This window comes from Leptopilina heterotoma, unplaced genomic scaffold (genome assembly GCF_015476425.1).
Source record: "Leptopilina heterotoma isolate Lh14 unplaced genomic scaffold, ASM1547642v1 Lhet_52, whole genome shotgun sequence".
NCBI classification, from domain to species: domain Eukaryota; kingdom Metazoa; phylum Arthropoda; class Insecta; order Hymenoptera; family Figitidae; genus Leptopilina; species Leptopilina heterotoma.
This window is the reverse complement of record NW_025111114.1, coordinates 4,744,929-4,769,831: the sequence shown is the minus strand read 5'-3', so window position 1 is coordinate 4,769,831 and position 24,903 is coordinate 4,744,929. Positions and strand designations below refer to the sequence as shown.

At 24.8% G+C, this 24,903-nt stretch overlaps 1 protein-coding gene across 2 annotated transcripts; it reads right to left on the bottom strand.

Annotated features, from left to right (window-relative positions):
• Nucleotides 1-352: 352 nt before the first annotated feature.
• LOC122508059 (GTPase-activating protein and VPS9 domain-containing protein 1) lies at nucleotides 353-24,660 on the bottom strand. Of its 2 annotated transcripts, none has more exons than XM_043621146.1 (15): nucleotides 24,339-24,660; nucleotides 23,879-24,012; nucleotides 20,218-21,565; nucleotides 17,160-17,341; nucleotides 16,854-17,016; nucleotides 16,421-16,756; nucleotides 16,079-16,337; nucleotides 13,318-13,397; nucleotides 12,765-13,162; nucleotides 12,190-12,664; nucleotides 11,697-11,926; nucleotides 4,843-5,099; nucleotides 4,538-4,749; nucleotides 1,031-1,416; nucleotides 353-810 (listed from the first exon to the last, which is right to left on the bottom strand). In XM_043621146.1, exons 2-15 carry the CDS (start codon nucleotides 24,008-24,010, stop codon nucleotides 679-681), a joined length of 4,590 nt encoding a protein of 1,529 aa, XP_043477081.1. In that variant the 5' UTR covers nucleotides 24,011-24,012; nucleotides 24,339-24,660; the 3' UTR covers nucleotides 353-678. The 2 variants fall into 2 exon arrangements, with proteins under 2 accessions (XP_043477081.1, XP_043477082.1); XM_043621147.1 differs by having other exon boundaries at nucleotides 12,765-13,159.
• Between the last annotated feature and the right edge of the window lie 243 nt (nucleotides 24,661-24,903).

Here is a 24,903-nt window from a genome sequence, read left to right as displayed (position 1 = left end):
AAAGTAAATTATAAAATAATTATAAATTGAAATTAAAATAATTATATAACTTTAATCATTACCATTAAATTTTCATTTTGCAATAAATCTTATTACATTTTTATTAAAAATATATAGTTAATAATTATAAATTTAACGCAATTTAATAATATTATAAAATTAGAATGCAATAAAAAAATCTTTAGAAATTTTAATCAACTAAAATTAATACTGAAAATAAGGAATGTTTACTTTTAATAAAGAAGGAAATTAATACTATTTTTTTTTGTTTTTTTTGTACTATTATCTATCTCATTTCACTTTCATGGAAAAATATACAGCCCTTTCAAATAAATTGTTACAGTAGGCTATAACCAACACAAATTTTGGTGTTATTGTTACATGTTACTGTTATTTGGTGTTACAAATATTAACATATATATCTTCTGTTTTAGCATAATTAGGAAAAAATAAGCAAAATTATTTAATTTTACAATATTATCGTTTAAATATACAAGACTCATTCTTTGAAGCATGAAATTTTTTTCTCTCTTTTTTTTAAGATTGTAACTTTGCACAAAAAAAAATTAACAAAGTATTTCTAATAAATATTCAGAAAAAAATATTCTGAATTATTTTTTATGCATAGGTATTATTATTATTATTAATATTATTATTAATTAATAATTTATGTAACTATTAATCCATTGTCTTAATGAATTCAATTGCAGAACAAAATTGTGTCCACCAATATTGTTCCTCACCCTGTAAATGATTACTGTAGAAGCTTTCAACATATTGGACTGTCGACAATAATGATGGTGGATTTGCCTGGAAAGTAAATAAATTTTTCATTGAAACAAAATTCTTTAAATTGAAAGAATTTTTTTTTAATTTGATTGTATATTTAAAATTTTTTTTAAGTTTAATTTTTAATTTTAATTTTTAATTTATATTTTTAATATTAATTTTTATTTTTTAATTTCTATTTTTAATATTAATTTTTAATTTCAATTTTTATAGATTAATTTTCACGTTAATGATGATTTACCTTTATGATGACATAAACAAGAACTGGAATTAGATCATCAGCAGCTGGGATTCCTCTCTCCGATGCCATTGATAATAGGCTCATTATTGTTGTGGCACATCTCCAAATGCATTGAAATTTATCTCGAGGAGTTTTGTACGCCGATATTACTGTCAATTCGGCTTGTGCCCATGGCCAGGGACATTCGTAATGATAGATCTTTGGAATTCGTAAATCCTTATGATTGGGCGTTAAACCTTTTGACAATTTTTTAATATGATCATTGAGAACTTGATCCCTGCATAAATCGCCGTCTCCATTTGGAAATAGAGCAAAATTGTAAATTTGAGCCATGACAATTCTCTCGACAACAATTCTCGCTAATTTCAATTGAGTATTACTGGCAGCTGAAATAAAAATTAATAATTTGTACTAAAATAATTAAAATATTAAAAATCATCTATATTTTGTTAATTAATAGATAATCTTTGTATTTCGGTAATTTGTTCGCAGTTTAAAATTAGTTACTGTTTGATTTTTTTTCTAACTTTTGAAATAATTTTCCTTTTTAAATGTTTTCGATTTTAAAATTAATGTTCTGAAAATCATTGAATTCTTGTAAAGTATTTAAAAAAAAATTTGAAAATAATTGAATTCATTTCAAGAATTTTATCAACAATTTTCTCAATAATTGAATTCTTTCGAGAAAATGTAATTAAAATTGTATTGTAAATATTTTAATTCTCGGCAAGATTTTTATTAAAATTATTTAAAATAATTGAATTGTTTTGAAGACATTATTTCAATTTTTCTTGAAAATAATGAAGTTTTTTTAAAATAATTTTTACTGAAAATTTCGAAAGTAATTGCAAAATTCTTTGCAAAAAGTCAATTTATAAATAATAAAAATATTCGTAAAAAAATCAATTTTTTTTATATAAATAATAAAATTCTTATCAGGATTTCACTTATTTTCAATACAATTTTTGAAAATCTTATAAAAAAGCTCCGAGAAAATTTAATTATTTTTAGAAAACTTGTAAAATGCTCCGAGAAAATTCAATTATTTTAAAAAATAATTAAATTTTTCACAAGAGTTCAATTATTTAAAAATATTTTAAAATTCATTTCAACAATTAAATTATTTTAAATACAGTTTTAATTGAATACCAGGGAAAATTAAATTATTTTTAAACATTTTTTTTTAATTCTTGGAAAAAATTCAATAATATCAATAAATAGTAATTTTTTCAAAGAAATTCTATTATTTTAAATACAAATTTAATAAAATTCTTCTTAAAAATTTACTTATTTTTTTAAATTTTGCAAAAATTCAATTATTTGTAGAAATAATAAATTTTTTCAGACGGATTCAATTATTTAAAAAAGTTTTCATAAAATTCGATTAAAGAATTCAATTATTTTCAGAAATAATTAAATTGTCGATGTTCTGAAAATCACTGAATTCTTGTAAAATATTTATAAAAAAATTTGAAAATTAAATTGAAATATTTAATTACATTAAAATTATTCATAGAAAATTAAATTCTTCTAAACAATTTTATTAGTTTTTGTAAATAATTACGTTTTTTTTTTTGAAGAATTTTATTAAATTTCTTGAAAATAATGAATTTTCTTAAAGTAATTTGAATTGAAAATTTAGAAAATAATTGAAATTTACAAAGAATTTTATTAAAAACTTTTGAGAGCCATTAAATTGTTTAGAAAAATTTTATTACAATTTTTAATACTGAAAATAATTTAATTCATGGCAAGATTTTTATTAAAATTTTTGAAAAATAATTGAATTGTTTTGAAGAATTTATTTGATTTTTTTTAAAATAATGTTTTTTAATTAATTTTTATTGAAAATTTTGAAAATAATTGAATTTTATGAAAAATATATCTCTTTTAAGTTTCTAAAATAATCGTGTTTATTATAAATTGTAATTAATAATTTTTATTATTAAATTTTATTAAAATTATTGACAGAAAATTAAATTCTTTTTAAGAATTTTATTTCTTTTCGTAAAAAAATAAAATTTTTTGAAGAATTTTATTATTTACAAAAATAATTGAATTCTTGCCAAGAATTTTACAATTTATATAAATAATTGGATTGTTTTGAAGAATTTTGTATCAGAATTGTTGAAAATAATTTAATTTTTACTAAAACTCTGGAAAATAATTGAATTAAAATTATATTTTTAAAAATATTTGTATTCTTTCGAGAAATGTTATTAAAATTGTTCTGAAAATAATTGAATTGCTTCAAAACATTTTATTATTTATGAAAATAATTGAACTCTTTTGAAGAATTTTATTGTCCAACGTTAATATTTTAATTCTTGCGAAGAATTTTCTTATTTATGAAAATAATTAAATTCTTGTGAAAGATTTTACAATTCATAAAAAAAAAATTGAATTGTTTCGAAAAATTTTATCTGAATTTTTGAAAATAATTGAATTTTTTGAAGGAATTTTATTAAATAATTTGAAAATAAAGATTTTTTAAAAATAATTTCATCAAAATTGGCGAAAATAATTGAATTTTTGCGGAGGATTTTACAATTCATAAAAATAATTGAATTGCTTCGAAGAATTGTATCTGAATTTTGTAAAATAATTATATTTTTTGAAGGAATTTTATTAAATAATTTGAAAATAATTATTTTTTCAAAAGAATTTCAACAAAATTGTCAAAAGTAATTGAATTTATATTAAAATTCTTGCAAATAATAGAATTTAATTAATATTTTTAAAAATAATTGTATTTTTTCCAGAAATTTTATTAAAATTATTTTGAAAATAATTGAATTCCTCTGAAACATTTTATTATTTATGAAAGTAATTGAATTGTTTTGAAGAATTTTATTTTTTATGTTTATATTGTAATTCTTGCAAAGAATTTTCTTATTTACAAAAATAATTGAATTCTTGGGGAGGATTTTACAATTCATAAAAATAATTGAATTGCTCCGAAGATTTTTTGAAAATAATTGAATTTTTTGAAGGAATTTTATTAAAAATTTTGAAAAGAATGATTTTTTTAAAAGAATTTAATTTATATTGTTGAAAATAATTAAATTTATATTAAAATTCTTTAAAATAATTGAATTCAATTAATATTTTTTAAACTAATTGTATTCATTCGAGAAATTTTATTAAACTTATATTGAAAATAATTAAATTGCTCTAAAGAATTTTATTATTTATGAGAAAAATAAAATTCTTGCGATAAATTTTATTAAAATTTTTTAATAATAATAAACAAGAATATTTAATATTATGTACTTAATAAGTGAATTCTTTAAATTTTTAATCTGAAATCATTCAAAAGTTGATGTTCATTCTTGAAAATATAAAATTTGTTGATAAATAAATTTAAAACTATGAAAAAATGTGGGACTAACTCTCCTGGGGCTCGAAATAAAATTTTTTAATTTCCAAATAATAATAAATGGAATACCGCGTTCCACGCGTATCATTTGCTAATTTATATAAATAAAAATTTACAATTGAAAATACCTTGCCATATTGAGTCATTTTCCATTTCGGCGTGAATTGTTCCTAGGAAATTTTCCACCAAATCCTGTTTTTCATCAATTAGAGAAAGCATTTTGAATTCCTCGCAAAATCGAGAGAGTAAAGTTTCTCTTTTCTCGAGAAACACTCTCACGCAAACTGATACCAAATGATTGTTTACTGCATCTCGATCGCATTTGACACGTTCTGACAATCTGTTGTTTTTTTTTTGTTAAAGAAAAGAAGAAAAAATAATTATTAATTTGATGGGATTATTTTAAAGAAATGTAGGTAATAATAATATTTACCGATCTAAATGAGCGACTGTTGACAATAAACCCTGTCGACATCGAACAAGATACGCAATGTACGGTGATCTTTTTCTGTAGTCATCTTTCAATGATCTGAACAATTTTCTACAACCATCGTCATTAAATAATCTCACGCATCTCAATGTCTCATGTAAATGTGCTATCAATGCTCTATCTTGTAAATTGATAGCTTCGGCCAATTGCATCTGAAGAAAAGCCACCAACTCATTTTCCTTTTGCGTCCAACCGTTTCTCTGCAAAACAGAAAATAAAATTCACATCTCTCTCTCTCTCTCTTTTTTTTTTTTTAATTCATAAATCAAAATTTAAAATTTATATTTTATAATATCACGTTTATGAATTATTTTCTAAATACTATTAAACTAAAATACTTTTTTCAAATCAATTCTTATCCGATTTCAACTATGAGAATTGAATTATCTAAATATAAAAATAAATAATTGATTAGATTTCTAAAATTCTAAAATTATATTCAAATAAAATATTTTTAATAATTTTTGAAAAAGTTCTTGGACTTCAAATCATTACACAAAAATGCAATTAAACTTTTACAAAAAAATTAGTTCTACAAAATTGTTAGTTGAAATTATAAAAAATTCAAATTTTCAAAGATTTTAATCTTAAACCTTTTCAAAATTAAATTATTTCCAAAAATTCATTCAATAATACTTCTAATATTCGGTTATTATATAAAACTATAAGTGAAATTAATTTTGAAAAGGAATTTTTATTAGAAAATTCAACGAGAATTTAATTATTTAAATACAAAAATAAATAATTGAATATTTCTCAATATTCAATTCTCATGAAGAATTTCAACAAATTTTTAAATAATTGAATTCATTCGACTAATTTTAATAAATTTTTTAAAAATAATTACATTTTTCAAAGGAATTCGATTCAAATTGTATTAAAAATAATTGAAATTCTGCAATGAATTTTATTATTAATGAAAATAATTGCATTCCTGAAAAGAATTTTATTTCATGTACGAAAATAATTGAATCTCTGTAAAAAAATTTTTTATTATTTATGAAAATAATTGAATTGTTACGAAGAAATTCATTAAAATTTTTGAAAATAATTGAATTTTTAAAAAAAATTTAATGAAAAATGTATTCAATTCAATTCAATTTCAATTTATTTATTTGTTTATAGGTAAATAACCATTACAAATACGCTTACAGATGCAATTATCAGCTCATTTTTACAATCTTTGATGAAGCCAATACAATAAAAAGCATACATTCATTCAATTCAACAGGAGGATAAAACACACATTCTTATTAAGTTTCCAATATAAAAGTACGCAGTCTTAGTAGAGATACAATAAAATTTGCCAATTTTCGTAACTCGTTCAACGAGTTAGATTCCAACAAATACATCCAATATTGAGGACTATGCGTAACTTTCCTAGGTTGATGAAAGATGGAACATCTCAAATCATTATATATTGGACACTCTGTTAAAATGTGAAACAAGGACTCACCACTTCCCATATTGCACACACCACAAGGCTTCTGGGGATCATAACTGAAAAAATAATCTCTCGTACGAATATATCCGCGCAAAGAGCCCATTAGTCTGAGCTGCGCTATCAATTTGATAACGTATCTCGGCAAACCTATCGTTAAGTACGGCTGTTCCCCAAAAACCCCAGGTAGGTACGGAAGTATTTGCAGACTCTCTGAATTTTTCAACTTTAAGGTGTCCAATTGTTTCAAATAGCTAAAATAATTATTCTGTACAATTTTTTTATTTGCAACCAAGCTTTCATAGTTCATATCCGGCCACAACTCCAAAGAACTGCAATCAGCGAACAATTTTTTAACTTGTAGAAGCCAATTGTATTTAATTTCATTAGGATTGTCAAATGCTAAACTATTTAATTTCTCTAAACAAATTTTAGGAAATCTTCCATCTTTCATCTTTAAGATTTTTTCGTACCACTCCAAGCTTTTCTTAAATATACCAAATGCGAGTTGTATACTGTTTGACTCTAACCGGGCCGCATAATTCGGCGTATACAAAGGCAGGTCTAACGCTCTTTTAACAAAAACAGTCTGTATTCTTTCCACTTCGTCAAGATACCTTAAGCCCCATATTTCCACAGCATAGAATAAAATGCTGATGACAAGACTTCGGAGTAGAGCTTTGATTGATTTCCACGAGTTAACTTTTGAACTTCGTACAATTCTTAGCACAGCTCCCGATGCCATCCTCGATACACTCATTCTTGCATCCATTTCTTTACAAAACACTCCTGACGTACTAAAGGTCACTCCCAGATATTTGTACTCCTTTAAAATTTCAATCTTGGACCCCGCTAAAGAGAAACAATAGTCCCTAACACGCCCTTTATGAAAAACAACCACTTTAGACTTATCTCTATTAATTGTTAATTTGTTAATTTCACAATATCTCTCCAATACATTAATCGCCCTCTGCAAGGCCACCCAAGAGTCCGCCAACAGGACGATGTCATCAGCAAATGCTAACAATAAAATATCGACAATGTGATTCACCGTAATTCCACTAATACCATGGTCTCGCACAAAACTCTCCATGTCATTAATGAAAAGCGTAAAAAGAAGCGGGCTTAGAGTTTCTCCCTGCATTACACCCGAAGTAACCTCTACCGGAGATGTCAAGCCAAACTGAGTCTTGATCGACATCTTGGCAGAATCATATAAACTTTTTACTAAACTAATAATCTTTGAGCTGACCCCTATACTTTGAAGTTTGGACCATAATAATGCGTGATCTACCGACGGAAATGCTCCCTTAAAGTCAACAAAAAATGCAAAAAGTTTACCTTTAGGTTTACTAAGCTGAATCTGGATGAGAGAAGATAAAACAAAAATTTGATCAATACAACCGCGCTTGGCTCGAAAACCTGCTTGGTTCTCCGGTAGAAGTTCCCTTTCCTCGACCCACTTTGTCAGTCTCTCAGATATAACCCGAGTGAACATTTTTGTAATACTATTTAATAAAGTAATTTCCCTGTAATTGCTTGGAACATTCGTATCCCCTTTTTTAAATAGCATAGATGTGAGATTGCTTGCCCAACTGACAGGCACTTTCTCTTTTCCCCAAATCCCGTTAAAAAGAGACAACAAATGTACCAGCCATACCTCAGGTAACTCTTTAAAAAATTCATTAGGTATCCCATCTGCTCCCGGTGATTTGTTATTTTTACTTTTAATTAGACTACGTTTTAATTCTAACATTGAAATAGGAGGGTCGAGTATTGGATCGTAATCGGTAGACAATTCAAGTATGCAAAGCTTTCTGGGAGGGAAAATACTGTTAGCGTACTCCTGCCACCTTTCGAGAGATATCACATTTACTGTGCAACAACGAGCCCTAAATTTATTTACAGCTTCCCAAAATACCCTGGTGTTATTACAATTAGATAAAGAGTGCAGTAGAGTTTCCTCATATTTTTTCCTTTTATACACTATTGTCTCTCTAAGTAATTTCTTTAGTTGCTTATAACGAATATCGTCCTCCTTAGCGAAGCTTGACAACTTACATTTTGAAAGCGATTCTTTCACTTCTCTTCTCAAATCGTCACACTCTCTATCTACCCAAGCTTTCTTTCCCGATGGCTTACTATACAATTTAGAGATCAAATTTAATTTGCCCGCCGCATCCCATATAGAAGATAACAATTTTTCATTAATACTTTCGATATCCTCTTCCTCTTCTATAATGTTTTCTGAGCTTGACATAAGTTGGATGTATTTATCTCTACAATTCACATTCCATTTAAGCTTTTTTAAATTCTCACGTTCTCTCTCTTCTACTCGCTCACCCATACTCATATTCGACAAAGCAATTACCACAGGTAGATGGTCCGAAGTAGTCGGTAAAGAAAGTACATTCAAATCTGAAATTAAATTTAAATAATCCAAGTAACAAAATACGAGATCAATCACACTATTGCCTTGATGCCCAACAAAGGTAAAATGCGCTGGCGTATCACTCAGACATCTCCCATTTAACACTGCTAAGTTATAATTCTCAAAACAATCCAGAAGCATCAACCCCCTCTCATTTGTCACCTGATCCATAGAAGAACGGCCACATACCGGTGAACAATTTGTCGGAACCGAAAACTCGCATAATTGATTTGCATTTCCAATTCTTGCATTAAAATCACCACCGATATATAAGGGTAGATTTGGATACTCATTATTAATTTTGTTGAGAATATTATCCAATTGTTGTGACATATCATGACAATCAACTGATTGCGGATAATAAACAACACCCACAATAAAGCAAAAATTTTTCCGTTTACATTTTATAAATATCCATCTACTGGTTAAATTAATAATTAAAAAATTAAAAACTTTCTCATTTATAAAAATTGCTAATCCGCCTGAAGGACGACCACCATTAAGACTAGTTGCTTTACTTACAATAGGAGTGTGACTTCTCAACCATCCTGGCCCGTTTAGTGATGAAAACGTTAACCACGTTTCACACAAGCACACAATGTCCCCACTATTCACAAATTCTGCGAGGTCTGAGAAATTCTTATATCCATTTATATTCCAGTAAATCACTCGACACACACCTCCCACCTGTAGCTGCTATTTCGTCAACTTGCTGTCAGCTGGTCCGTCACTCATGTGCCTCAATGGGGAGCCGTTAAGAAATCCATCAAGTCGTTGATTGGAACGATCATCAGACGCAGATCCCTTCCGGGGGCCATAAGGTTTCCTCCTTTTTGGTGACGTACGAGTTTCATGTTCTCTTTTTCTCTTATTCACATCCGTGAGCTCACTATTTGAAGGTTCAAGCAGTTTATCAATTTCTTGACGTGAGAGAGGACGATTATCGAGACAAAGATTTCTCGCTTTAATAGTTACTGTTATTCCTATCTCTCTCAGTTTCTCTTTCATGTCAAACAACCACTTTCTTTCCTTCCTTTCTTCCAGTGACAAATCCTGACTCACACCAATGTTCAGGGCCGATAACTCGGTTCTTTTGCTTAAAATTAATTGCTTTCTTTTAAATGAATCCAATTTGATTAAAATTGGTCTTTTTCCTTGAATTTTTCCCAGCCTGTACATGTCCGTGATGTGATCATCTGTTATTGATAAACCAACACTCTTGAGAACTCCCAACAGGTATGCAGAAAGATCCTCGTTTGTCTGCGTTGTATCAGGTGCATTATGCAAAATTACGTTGTTCGCACGTGCATTTTTTTGCAAAGCTAAAACTTCCTTTTTTAGCGTAAAGATTGTGTCTTGTAGGATTCTGTTTTCATCTTCCAGTTCCAGTAGTTTGGGTTTAAGCTTTTCGTTATCCTTTTTCAAGGAGCCTACATCAGCCTGTAGTTGAAAAGTGCACTTATGCAGTTCACTTATTTCCGCTTTCGTCTGTTCTGTATCGGCCTTGATTGAGTTAAGTAACTCGAAAATTTTTGGGTCCGTCTGTACTGTTGACATTTTCACTTGTCACAAAGGACACCACTACAATTAACTGAGTCAACACTTTATTCAGACAAACACTAGGACAGAATATATTGAACGAAAATTAACCGAACGAAACTGCACAAAAACACCAAGAGTTATGTATGAATTTCAATGATCTTTACCACACTCTGATCTACAGCCTTAACTTTATTAGTTTGTAAGGAAACTGGAATTCAATGCACAGGACAAACAATTATTAAAAACAATTTTAAATTAACGATTACAGACGCGTGATACTCAGTCAGCGCCATATTGGCTTCCTCCGAAAAATGTATTGAAAATAGTTATTAAATTCTACTAAACAAATTAAGTATATCAAACTTTTTTTAATAATTCTCTTGAAGAAATTTAATAAAATTTTTAAGAATAATTGCATTTTTTTGAGGAATTCATTTAATATTGTATTAAAAATAATTGAAATCCTACGAATCAGTTTTATTATTTATGAGAATAATTGAATTTATTAAAATTTTTTAAAAATAATATTCAATTTTTGAAAAGAATTTTATTATTTATAAAAATAATTAAATTCTTGCAGGAAATTTTATTAATTTTTTAATCAATTTAATTCATGCGAAGAATTTTATATTATTTTTAAATAATTGATTTTTTTCCAAAAATTTTCTAAAACTTGGTATTTTAAATAATTGAATTCTTTCGACGAATTTTTAATAAGATTTTTAAGAATAATTACATTTTTCGAAAAATTCAATTGATACTGTTACAAAAATAATTGAATTTCTGCAAAGAATTTTATATTATTTATGAAAACTCTGATGAAAATAATTGAATTCTTAAGAGAATTTTATTAAAATTTATGTAAATAATTCAATTTCTGCGACGAATTTTATTTTTACAAAGATAATTTTCATTTTCGTTAATAATTTTTTGTTCAAAGTTTTTAAAAATAATTGGATTTCGGACAAGCATTTCAGTTAAAAATTTAGATAATAATTGATATTTTGCCAAGAATTTTATTAAAATTTTTGAAAATAATTGAATTTTAAAGAAGATTAATTTTGAAGCATTTAAGTAATAAAATTATTAGTTAAATAATTATGATAAGTAATAATTTAATAACAAGTTTTTCAAGAATTAAGTTATTTAAAAAGAAATTATTGTCAGAAATAGAAAAAATTGAAGGTTTTGTATTTGAATTCTAGTCAATTTCATAGTTAATGAGGCAAACTAAAAATACCCGAAAATTCAGAATTTTCTTATGAATTCTAAAAATTAAATTTTTTCCAGTACTTTTAATAGAAATCCCTGACTTTCCCCTGATTTCCCTTGTTTTGTGACAACTTTGTAAAATAAATATTAATCTTTTCTTTAATTCAATACCTCAGTTATGTTCGACCATGGAACGTGTTGTAAATCAGCAGTACTAAGTACCATTCGGAGTTTTCTCTTTGCATCAATGAACGCAAAGGACATTTCTATATTATTAGGATCAATTAATAATCTCTCATCTTCAATTTCCTTTGTTCTCGATTGTGTACTTTCTACAGAAGCCGTATCGCTATTTGCACTCGGTTTTCTTCTGTATTTTGCTAAAATATCGTCCGTACTATCTGCAAAACAAAAGAAAGAAAATTTAAGATAAAAAATAAATTAAAATAAATAAATTAAAAATAAATTAAAATAAATTAAATTCAAATTTATTAAGTTAATAAATTAATAAGTTAATAAATGTTAGTTAAAATAAATTCAATTCAAATTTATTAAGTAAATAAAAGAAAAATACAAATAAAGACAAATAAAGTAAATAACATATATAAAGATAAATAAAGTAAACAATAAATAAATAAAATTAATTAAAATTAAAAAAACTGACCATTATGTGTACTGCCACTGGCAGAAGGATCTTCGGACATAATTCTTCTTAGTCTGTGACGATTAATATCGATACCATCAGTTCCACTGTCTCGTTCATAACATCTACTTAAATCATCAGCGCCACGTAACGATTTTCCCCTTCTATTTTTCAATGTCATTTTAAGTTTACCGAAAAATCCTCTCTTATTTTTCTGATCATCGTCCAATAATTCCTTATCGCCACGTTCAGCGGTCATATCAAAACTTATGCTCTTCGGTATTGCTCCCGTTGATGTGCTTGGTTTTAAAGACGGGGAAATTGCCTGACAATCACTACCACCATTCATCAGCGATTGTACATTTGATAAATCACCGATACAACGATTATTTTTCGATCGTGGTTCTGATCCCGAACTACTGCTCGACGTTAGACTCGCAGTACTTAATCTCACGACAACATCACTCGAATTTCCCGCTGCATAGCCGTCCAATTCCTGAAAAATTAAAATCATATTAAATTTGTAAAATTTTATTATATATATAAATTTATCAAAATAATAGAAAAAAATAGAAATAAAATAGAGAAATATTTGCCTCTGTTTTAACATCGCCGTTTGATAATTTATCCTGCGAGAGAATCGGACACAAAGTATTATTGGACAATGTTGAATTTGCCGATGAAGCAACGGATACGAATCCATTCACTGGATTTTGACGATCTGAATTTATCTTGTTAGTGTCGAATTGTAGTTTATCCATCAAATGAACTAATCTCTCTTCTCCAACTCCTTTTCCATAATCCATGTTATTGTTGTTATTGGAATTGTCTACATAATCAATCGTGCTTCGTCTGTAATCAGCTCTCATTCCTCCTCTAGTAGTAATGTTCGAAATTGGCGAATGCATCGTTGTCGGTGACGAAAGCACACTCACTGAAGAACTTCCAATTGGATCTTCTCGAATTGGTCTAAAAACCGCTGCCGCATTATCTGCTGTATTAAAAGTAGATGATTATAATAATAATAATTTACAAAATAAATTTATTTACGACACATTCCAAAGAAAAAGAATTTTTTGGGTAACTTTTGGAATAGAAAAAGTAGAAAAAATTGCTTCTTTGGAATGCGATACAATTGATTAATCTTACAGTTGATAGGTGGTGGTGTTTCTTCTCCTCCTTCGGGTTCACCGCGACTTTCTATTTCCGATCTTGCAGTATCATCCGATCTGGAAAATAAAAATTTGTTTTAATTCTAATATAATGCTGATGGCAATTTTTCACTTAGTCCAGGGCTCGAACTAGTTAAAGTATTTAAAAATATGGACTTTACGGACTAAAAATGAAAAATTAGGGACCAATTATTACTGTCAAAAATATAAGCAATCCGAGTCAAATAAAAGAAAATTTTACTTAAAACTATAAATTAAATTTTTCATAATTCTATAAAACATGAAGATATCGATAACTCTGAGTCTTCGACTCAGAGTGATCGACTTCTTCACGTTTTATAATAATTAAAGATGACCGAGGGATAAAATCATTAACAATTCAATTATTATTTTCAAGAATTCAAAAAACTAAAATTCTTCTATAAATCGATTAGTTTTAATAATTTTTGAAAAATTTCTTTCACAATTTTTAAATTCATTTTCAAATCCATCTTCAAATACATTTGTTTACAATATTTAATGTTACGAGATTTCAATTATTCGTAAATTCTTCAATTAAATAAATATTAGAAACTAGGAACTTAAAATAACATTTAAAAAATTCAATTAAACTTTTTCAAAAAAAATTAATTTCAAAATTCAATTATTTCTCAAACTTCACGCTATTTTGATTTTAATATTCAATTATTATCTAAAATTTTAAATGAAATTCATTATTAAATCAATTTTTATTTGAAAATTCTACTCGAATTCAATTATTTAAATACAAAAATAAATAGTTTATCGAATAATTGAATGTTTCTTAAAATTCAATTCTAAAAAAGAATTTTATCAACAAAATTTATAATAAATTGAATTCTTTCGAGGAATTTTAATAAAATTTTTAAGAATAATTACATTTTTCGAGAAATTCGATTAGAATTGAATTAAAAATAATTGAAATTCTGCGATAAGTTTTGTTATTTATGAAAATAATTGAATCTCTGTAAAAAATATTATTTATGAATATAATTGAATTATTGGGAAGAATTTTATTAAAATTTTACAAATAATATAATTCCAGTGAAAAATTTTACTATTTTTGAAAATAATTGAAATCTTGCGAAGAATTTTATGAAAAAATTTTAAATCATTGAATTGACAAAATTTTTTGAATATAATTGAATTTCCACGAAGAATTTGAATACATTTGAAAATAATTGAATTCTTTTGATGAATATTGTTATTTATGAAAATAATTGAATTTTGCAAAGAATTTTATTAAAATTCCTAAAAATAATTAAATTTTTGCGAAGAAATTGGTTATTTATCAAAAGAATTGAATACTTGTAAAAAATTTATTATTTATGAAAATAATTGAATTATTGTGAATAAATTTGTAAAAAATTTGTAAATAATTGAATTCCTGTGAAATTTTTATTAGTTTATGAAAATAATTAAATGTTTCCGTAGAATTTTGTTAAAATTTTTTAAAATAATTGAATTTTTGCAAAGAATTTTATTATTTATGAAATTATTTGAATTTTTTTGAAGAATTTTATTAAAAATTGTATTGAAAATATTTGAATTTATGCAAAACATTTTATTAATTACAATAAAATTAATTGAATTCTTAAGAAGAATTTTATTAAAATTTTTTAAAATAACAAAATTCTTCTGAGAAATTAATTTAATATTGTAATAAAAATAATTGAATTTTTTCGAAGAATTTTATTAAAATTTCTAAAATAATTGAATTATTGCGAAGAATTTTATTATTTATAAAAATAATCGAATACCTTTTAAAGAATTTTATTATTTATGAAAAGAATTGAACTCTTTTAAATAATTTTCTTAAAATTTTTGGAAATAATTAAATTTCTGCGATGAATTTTATTTTCGTCAATAATTTGTTTAAAGTTTTTGAAAATAATTGAATTTCTGCCTAGAATATTATTATCTTTGAAAATAAAATTGAATTCTTTTAAAGGATTTTCTTAAAATTTTTGAAAATAATAAAATTTCTGCGATGAATTTTATTTTTAGAAGGATAAATTTCGTTTTCGTTAATAATTTGTTTAAAGTTTTTTAAAATAATTGAATTTCTGACAAAAATTTTATTATTTATGAAAATAGTAATTGAATGATTGCGAAGAAATTTGTATAAAATTTGTAAATAATTGAATTCTTGTGAAATTTTTATTATTTTATGAAATTAATTAAAGGTTTGCGTAGAATTTTATTAAATAATTGAATTCTTTTGGAAAATTTTATTAAAATAGTAGATATTGAAAATTATTTAATTGAGAAAATTTTTTGAAAATAATTTAAATTTTGCCAAGAATTGTATTAAAATTTTTGAAAATAAATGAATTTTTGCCAAGAATTGTAATAAAATTTTTAAAAATAATTAAATTTCGGTGAAGAATTTAATTATTTCTAAAGATAATTGAAATTTTGATGTGAATTTTTTTTTAATTTTTGAACATAATTGAATTTCTGCGAAGAATTATATTACTTTTGAAAATAATTGAATTTCTGCAATCATTTGTAATTTCTCTAAAATTCTCCAAATTATATCGTACAATTTACAAACTTTTTGTCTTTTCTCAATTAAATTACGGACTTTACGGACCTTTTTAAAAAAAAACTGACTTTTACGGACTTGAAGGAAATTCACTGACCTTTACGGGATTTACGGACCTAGTTCGAGCCCTGTTTTGTCGAAAAATAAATTATAAAAAAGAAAAATAATAAACCTTGCAACGCTGGCTGTGTCATCAGTATCAACTTCAGTGAGTCTTTCCGAATCACTAGCAAGAACGTCTGTACTCCAGGCTTCCGAAGCAGTTTCGCTAACATCTAATTGTGAACTTTCAACAGGAAGCGAAGGCGGCGGTTGTTCTTGAGGTGGTGGCGGAGGAAACAAAAATCTCTCCTGTTGCTCAACAATTTCACTATCCGAGGCCAAAACATCTGTGGACCATGTATCGGACACCAGTGAAATTGTTTCATCCCCTAAACAAAAAATTAAAATATGAAAAATTTAATTAACTCCAAGTATTTAATTTCCAAATTTGAATTTTAATTAATAATTCTACCTTCGATGAGTTTTTTAATTTCGAATTTACAAAATTTATCATCAATTTCAGAGCGACTTTGCTTTGTTGGCATTGAGGGTGGTGGTAAATCTAATTGTCTCGCTTCACCAGCAACACGACCATCGTCGCCCTCTGTTATCTGCGATGATGGCGTGTCACGTCCCGATATATTCGGTGTACCTCTTCCTGACACATTCGCTGAAACCATATCTGATAAATTGTCATTTTGATCTTCTGTTTCTAATTCAAGAGACGATGCAACGCTGTGATTCGATGCTGCCTCAGAAACGGCTTCCAAATTATCAGATGTGTTTCCAATTGATCCCTCAAATAGCACTGAAAATTATTTCTCATTTAAATTCTCTTATTATATGTAAAAAAAGAAATAATAAATTTATAAATATAATTTATAATAAATAATAAATAAAATTACCTTCGTCGTGAGATAGTGAGAAACGTGTTCGTTTTTCTTGTGTTTCAATACGTTCGACACTATTTCCTTCTCTCCCATGATTATTACGATTTGACAAATCGTCCGAAAGATTAAATGTGATTGAGCCATTTTCCATATTATTTTGTATATCCATACATAAAACCTGAAAGGAAAAATTAATCATAAAACATCATTAAATTCTCATCATTTTGTACTCGATACAAAATAAATTACGAATTATATTAATTGTTTCTTAAAATAAAAAAGAGTAAAATAATGGCAAGAAATTTAATTTTAAAAAAATACCTTTTGTTCGTTGATCAATCCAACACATTCGCTTACTGTTGGTCCGAAGGGAATAACGAGAACACCCTGAGAAACTTTATCCATCGCCTCGTCATCAATTGCCGAAGATCCATTCACGTCCTCACTGCCATCGGTTGTTGTATTCGACGATGAGGAGGATATACGAATTCCTCTTCCTTTACCTGTTAAGAATATTTGTTTATTATTTATTATTTATTTAGTATCCATTATTTACTATCTTTTGATAATAAATTTATTTATACATTAGAGAAAATTAAATATATTTATTATTACATAATTTTACTAGAAAATGATACGCGCGACAACGCGCGAAACGCAATATTTCGTTTATTATTATTTTGTAAATTAAAAATTTTATATTTTAAAATATAAGCATTAATTATTCCTCCTCGTAGGAATTCAATTATTTTAAATACAAATTTAATAAAATTTTTAGAAAAAATACGATTATTTTTAAAAATATTAATTAAATTCGATTATTTCCAACAATTTTGATAAAATTCTTTAAAAATTAATTATTTTTAAATTTTATATAACAGAGAATTATTCCATTATATTTAATTACATTTTCAAAAGTTTTAATAAAATTTTTCCAAAAAAATTTAATTTTTTTCAAAAATTCTGGTAAACTTTTTTGGAGGAATTGAATTCTTTTTCTAAATTGTAAAATTCTTCCCAAAAATTCTATTATTTTAAAAAATAAAAAAATTCTTTGTAGGAATTCGATTATTTTCATAAATAACAAAATTCTTAGCAGGAATTCGATTTTTTAGAAAATTTTTAATAATATTCTTGACTGGAATTCAATTATCTTCATAAATAAAAAAACGATCCTCAAGTATTGAACGTTCAAATGAACGAAATATTTAAATAAATTACTAATCACAAACAAATTTTAAAATGGAAATATTTACGTTTAGAATCTCAGTAATTAATTTTTTTGATAGTAACGCAAAATAATTACAATAAAAATTTAATTTGTAGAAGAAATAAATAAATTTCGTTCATTTGAACGTTCAGAACTTAAGGATTTTATAAAAAAAAAATATTCATAGAAATTCAATTATTTTCAAAAAATTAAGTAAAATTCTTGTCAAAAATTCAATTATCTTCATAAATAACAAAAGTTTCGCAAAAATTCAGTTTTCTAAAAAAATTTTAATCAAATTCTTCTCAAAAATTCAATTATTTGTTTAAATAATAAAATTCTTGACAGGAATTCTATTTTTTTCAATATAATTTTAATAAACCTTCTGGACAAGATTCAATTATTATTTTCAAAAATTTGAATACATTTTAATTAACATTCTTCGATTGAATTCAATCCTATTTTCGAAATTTTTAATAAAATTCGTTCAAAACATTGAATATTATTTTCAAAAATTCTAATAAAATTCTTCGAAACACTTGAATTATTTTTATAAATTGTACAATTCTTCCCAAAAATTCAATTATTTTTATAAATTGTAATAAAATTTTTCTCAAAAATTCAACTATTCTCAAAAGTTTTTTTTATAAAATTCTTTGTAAATTTCAATTATTTTTCAAAACTTTTAATGAAAATTATCTGAAAAAAATTACATTATTTTCATGTTGAAATTTAAAAAAAATTCTTCAAAAATTTTTATTTTTTACGAAAACAAATAAAACTGTTCAAATCAATTCAATTATTTTCAAAAATTTTAATAAAAATCTTGACAAGAATTAAATTTTTTTCAGTATTAAAAATTGTAATAAAATTTTTCTAAACAATTCAATTCTTCTCAAAAGTTTTCAATAAAATTCTTTCGAATTTTTAAATATTTTCTAAATTTTCAATTAAAAATACTTTTAAAAAATTCATTATTTTTACGAAATTTAATGAAATTCTTAAAAAAAATGTAACTATTTACAAAAACTCTAATAAAATTGTTTAAAAGAATTTAATTTTCTATGAAAAATTTTAATATAATTTAATATTTCAATTTAATAATAAAATTTTTTTATAAATATTTTACAAGAATTCAGTGATTTTTAGAACATCGACAATTTAATTATTTCTGAAAATAATTGAATTCTTGTAAAGAATTTTATGAAATTTTTTTTAATTGAATCCCTGCGAAAAAATTTATTATTTCTACAAATAATTGAATTTTTGCAAAATTTTAAAAAATAAGTGAATTTTTGAGAAGAATTTTATGAAAATTGTATTTAAAATAATTGAATTCCTGTGAAAAATTTACTATTTAATGATATTCTTGAATTTTTTCGAAGAATTTAAAAAGAATCTTTAAAAATAATTTAATTTTCCCTGGAATTTAATGAAAATTGTATTTAAAATAATTGAATTCTTGAATTGAATTTTATTAAAAGTTTTTTTTTAAATAATTGAACTCTTGTGAAAAATTTAATTATTTTTTAAAATAATTGAATTTTCTCGGATCATTTTTACAAGATTTTTAAAAATAATTGAAATTTTCGAAGAAATTAATTAAAATTGTATTGAAAATAAGTGAAATCCTGATAAGAATTTTATTATTTATATAAAAATAATTGATTTTTTTACGAAGATTTTTATTATTTATAAATTGAATTTTTGCAAAGAATTTTATTACAATTATTAAAAATAATTGAATTCTTGATAAAATCCAATTACTTTTAAAATTTCCAGTAAAAATTATTAAAAAAAACTCCATTATTTTCAAGAAAATCGAAATAAATTCTTCAAAACAATTCAATTATTTTGAAAAATTTTAATAAAATTCTAGACAAGAATTAAATTATTTTTAGTTTAATTTTAATTGAAGAATTAAAAAGAAAGAAAAAATTAAAAAGAATTCCTTGCTTTTCATAAATAATAAAATTCTTTGCTGGAATTCAATTATTTACAATACAATTTTAATTAAATTTCTCTAAAGAATTGAATTATTTTCAAAATTTTTGATAAATACTTTGCAAGAATTCAATAAATTTTAGTTGTATTAATTTAAAAATTAAAAACATTTAAAAAAACAATTAAAAAAGTTAGGAAACAAAAATTATTATTAATATAGATTACCTTTTCCAAGAATTCCTCCACGTTTGTTGGGAGTTTCAGGAGAAACATTATCCGCAATTCGATTTGCATTTGGCATCGACAAAGGCAATTGAACCAACATATCACTCAATTGTTTCTGATTATCGAGAATTAAATTTGACGATTCATTTTTACTAGTCCCATCATGAATCACTTGTAAAAATGAAATCAAAGCATTTAATTCGCTCTCAGTGAAAAGTGCCGCGGAACGTGACAGACCCTGTAATTTATTAGCATCGATCATTGTTGGCTCATCTTCCAATTCCTCCGTTGCTCCATCCAACATTGCATCAATTATCGACGAAACTGAATCCTTCTCAAATCTTCTATACAAATCAAGCACCTTCGTGTCAATTGTTTGATATTTAATAAGCGAGAGCATTTGTAAAATTTGTCCAACTTGCATTAAATTAAATCTCGCGACATAACTTATTGGAGCGTCAGTGATGCCATATGGCTCAGGATTAACAATTGCCGGACATATAAAATAAGTAAACACCAAATCCGTACACATTGCGTATATCTCCTTCTGATCGATATTCCCATTTTTATTCAAAAGTCCAGCCATTTGTCTCACAAGCCAATAAATACTTGTTGGAAAACAATGCATATTCTCACGAATGCTGAGAATAAATCTCTGTGTTATTCGAACCAATGAATTTATAGTCCAAATACGATAGCGTTGTAATTTTGCCTGATATTCCGGTGTTCCTTCTTTGCCAAATTTCTTTAAACGTTCAACTGGTGGAAAACGAATTGACGCCTTATCGGGATCAATATCAAGAAACATCTCGTCCTCCATTAATAATTGCATTATTGGATTGTGCAGTGCGGCGGTTAAAAAGAATTTCGACGAAAATAAACTCTCGTGAAAGACTGAGTAAAAACTGGAAAATGCACAAGTTCCATGCCTTAATAATCGTCGGGGATTATCGGATGGAACAACTTGTAGAAGCATTAAATAACGAAGAAGTTTTAAAACTAAAAGTTTATCCTCGGGAAATAGACAACTTCCATAGAGTCCAGCGGCGAGTGATTGTATTATTCCCTGCATTGCTTCGGGTAAAATTTTGTCTCCCTCAACTAGACACGATGCTAAAAGTTTCGGTGATTTCCGAAGACCGTGAAGAAATTCCCCATATGATAGGCATATTTGATAACGAAAATGCTTATAGGCGTCGATAAAGTGTGAATTTTCTAAAACATTTGCACGATGACAACACGATGCTGGAGTTGAATCGGGACGAGAGACTATTAAATGATTTAAATTCACTCTTTGTTGCGCTGTCACCCATGCCTGTTGCGCCAAGTCCGACGACAAATACAAAACCTGGAAAATTAATCGTTTTTTAATTTTTTTTTTTACTTTTTTTTTTACTTTTTTTTTTTTACTTTTTTTTTATTACTTTAAATTTTTGTTAAATTCCAACTTTTAGATTTCTTTTTCAGAAATAAATAAAAAGAACCAGCAGAATTGTGATTTGTTAAACAATATTTTTCAACAAAACTTATTACAAGTTTTTTTTTCGAGAAAGAAAATTTTTTTGCATAATTTCTCTTTCTCAATGACATTTTTTTTTTTAACAATATTCTAAGTTTTTATTCAAAAATAAAAAAAAGTTTGCTGAATTTCTAATATTTTTCTATAAGAAACTATAAAATTTTTGTAATAAAATTAAATATAATTAAAACATTAAAATTATCAAGATTTTTTTTCTTTATTTTATAAATGAATTTAAAATCCAGTTTTATTTTCAATTAAAAATTGAAATTGAAAAATTAAAATATATAAAAAATTTTGTGCGCTAGTAATAAAAATTTCTGTGATTTTATTTAAAAATTATGATAGAAATTAAGCAAATTTTTTTCAATAATTCATGAACAAAACTGTAAATTTGTTTAAAATTATGATTAAAAAATAAAAATTACAGAAATTTAAAAAAACAAACTAAAAATTGTGTAACCAAAAAATATAGTTAACAAATTAAAATTACAAAAATTGTTTCCCTTCATTTTATGAAAATGTTTTTAAATTCTCATTTTTATTTTCAATTCAAAATTGAAATCCACAAATCGAATTTATAAAAAATTTTGTCAATTATTGCTAAAAATTTCTGTGATTTTGTTAAAAAATTATGATAGAAATTAAGCAAAATTTTTCAATAATTTCTGAAAAAATTATAATCTCGTCAAAAATTATGATTAAGAAATAAAAATTATAGCCATTTTTTTTAAAACAAACTATGTAAAAATTTTGTAACCAAAAAATATAGTTAACAAATTAAAATTACAAAAATTCTTCTCCTTTTTTTTAATAAAAATCTTTTTAAATTCTCATTTTTATTTTCAATTAAAAAATGAAATTGACAAATCGAATTTACAAAGAATTTTTTTTTATTTCTAAACATAGTTGACTTATTATTTAAAAATTGTGATAGGAAAATAGAAATTATGCAAGTTTTATTTATTTATTTCTAAAAAGAATGAAAGTTTTGTTAAAAAATTATAATTGAGAAAGAAAAAGTTTATTTATAAAAATTGTAATTATGAAATAGAAATTATGCAAATTTTTGTGGTTAATTTCTTTAAAAACTTATACTTTCGTTATTAAAAATTATGATTAAATAATAGAAATTATAAAAATATTTTTCATTCATAAACTAAAAATTTTGCAACTAAAAAATATAATTAAGAAATTAAAATTACGAAAATTTGTATCCTTTATTTTGTGAAAATTTTCTAAAATTCTCAGTTTTATTTTCAGTTAAAAATTGTGATAGACAAATGGAATTTAATAAAATGTTTCTCTTTACTTCTATAGAAAAAAAGATTTAGAATTTAAAAAAAAAAATTTTTTTCAATTTTTAATAATATTTTTTAAAAAATACAATTATTTTTTAAACTTTTAATAAATCCTTCAATGTAATTCAATTATATTTATAAATAGTAAAATCTTTACAAAAATTCAATTGTTTTTTAAAAAATTTTACGAAAGAATTCAATTTTTTTCTTAATTTGTTACAAAATCTTTGAAAAATTCAATTATTTTCTAAAATTTTTATAAATCCTTGGAAACAATTTAATTTTATTTACAAACACTAAAATTCTTTGCAAAAATTTAAGTATTTTCAAAAAAATTTCAATTTTTTTCCTAATTTGTGATAAAATTTTTCAAAAGAATTCAATTATTTTCTAAAATTTTAATAAAATTCAATAATTAAATGTTTAATTTTAATTATTAACAAACAAGATTATTTTTAAAACTTTAAAGAAATTGTTCATTAAATTCAATTATTTTCAAAATTTTTAATTAATATTATTAAAGAAACTCAATTACTTTAAAAAAAATTCAAAGAAATTCTTCAAAATGAATTTAATTAGAATTTTCAAAACCGGAACACAACGATTATTAATATAGATTATCAGAAAAAACCTGTATTGTAATTTCAATTAAAAATAAAAATTCAATTTAACAACAATGCTTTTTATAAAAAAAAAAAAAGAATACACAAAAACTAACTTCAAATTACCAAAATTATGTACTGGCAGAGTGAATGAAAGAACACCAAGAACATGAAGATTATTATTTGTAATAAAATAAAATAATAATAATAATTTATTTTCACAGAAAGAGTTTATTTACTTTTTCATTGAGTGTCTGTAGATTTTGTTGTTCAGAGCTGACAAAAAGACGTTCCTGTCGAAGATGACCTGCCAATTCCATCATATCCCATTGTAACGTCCCCAAGGACTCAACACTATTTGCCGAAGACATCACTGAAATAATTATAACCATTTTGAATTCAACAATCAACTTATTAAGAACGTACACTCCAAAAAGATAAACTATTCAAAAATAAAATATACATAAATAAACAATCATTAATCGACAACAATGACAAATTATAACTCCAATGGTACATTATATCCTTTAAATAAAGAACAAAATTCTACTTTCAATAACATTGTTGATAAATAACGAATTTTTTCTCCACTGACATAATTCAAGTAAAACATCAATATTGTTCCTTTTGTTGAGGAACAATAAAGTTTCCATTTGATCAAAAATAAAAAAAAATTCATATTACACATATTGAACTCACGTGTGACTTTATCAAGAAAACAGAAAACGACTTTGTTTTGATGAGGCTACACCCCCATTTGACGTGCGCCCATTTTCAAGGAAGGTTAGATTTTTATATTAAAATTACAACAAGGTGTTGATTGTTGGCGTTTGTTGGCAATAAGGTCAAAATTGTCTCCAATTCATGTGGATGGGGAATTGTCAATAAAATTCGTCACAACAATACTCTTTTTTAGAATACGAAAATGATTGGAAATTATGGAAATTATTAGAGAAATAAATAATGAACATGAACACGAAGCAGATATATACATTCACTTGTGTCTTCTGTCGCAATAATCATGGAATAATATCTCTCTTTCTTTATATTTTATTTGTGATAGAGAAAGAAAGCGATATTTGGCGCTATAATAACTGTAAAGGCGTGTTCATAACTTTCTAATTCAACAATTTGTCCAATTTCCGAAATACTCAAAAGCAGGGTTGGGTAGGAAGCAAACATGGGAAATAACAGGGGTTTTATATATCACTAGCTAGGGAATTTACAATTTTCAACCAATGAAATCAATTTAACTTTATAAAGG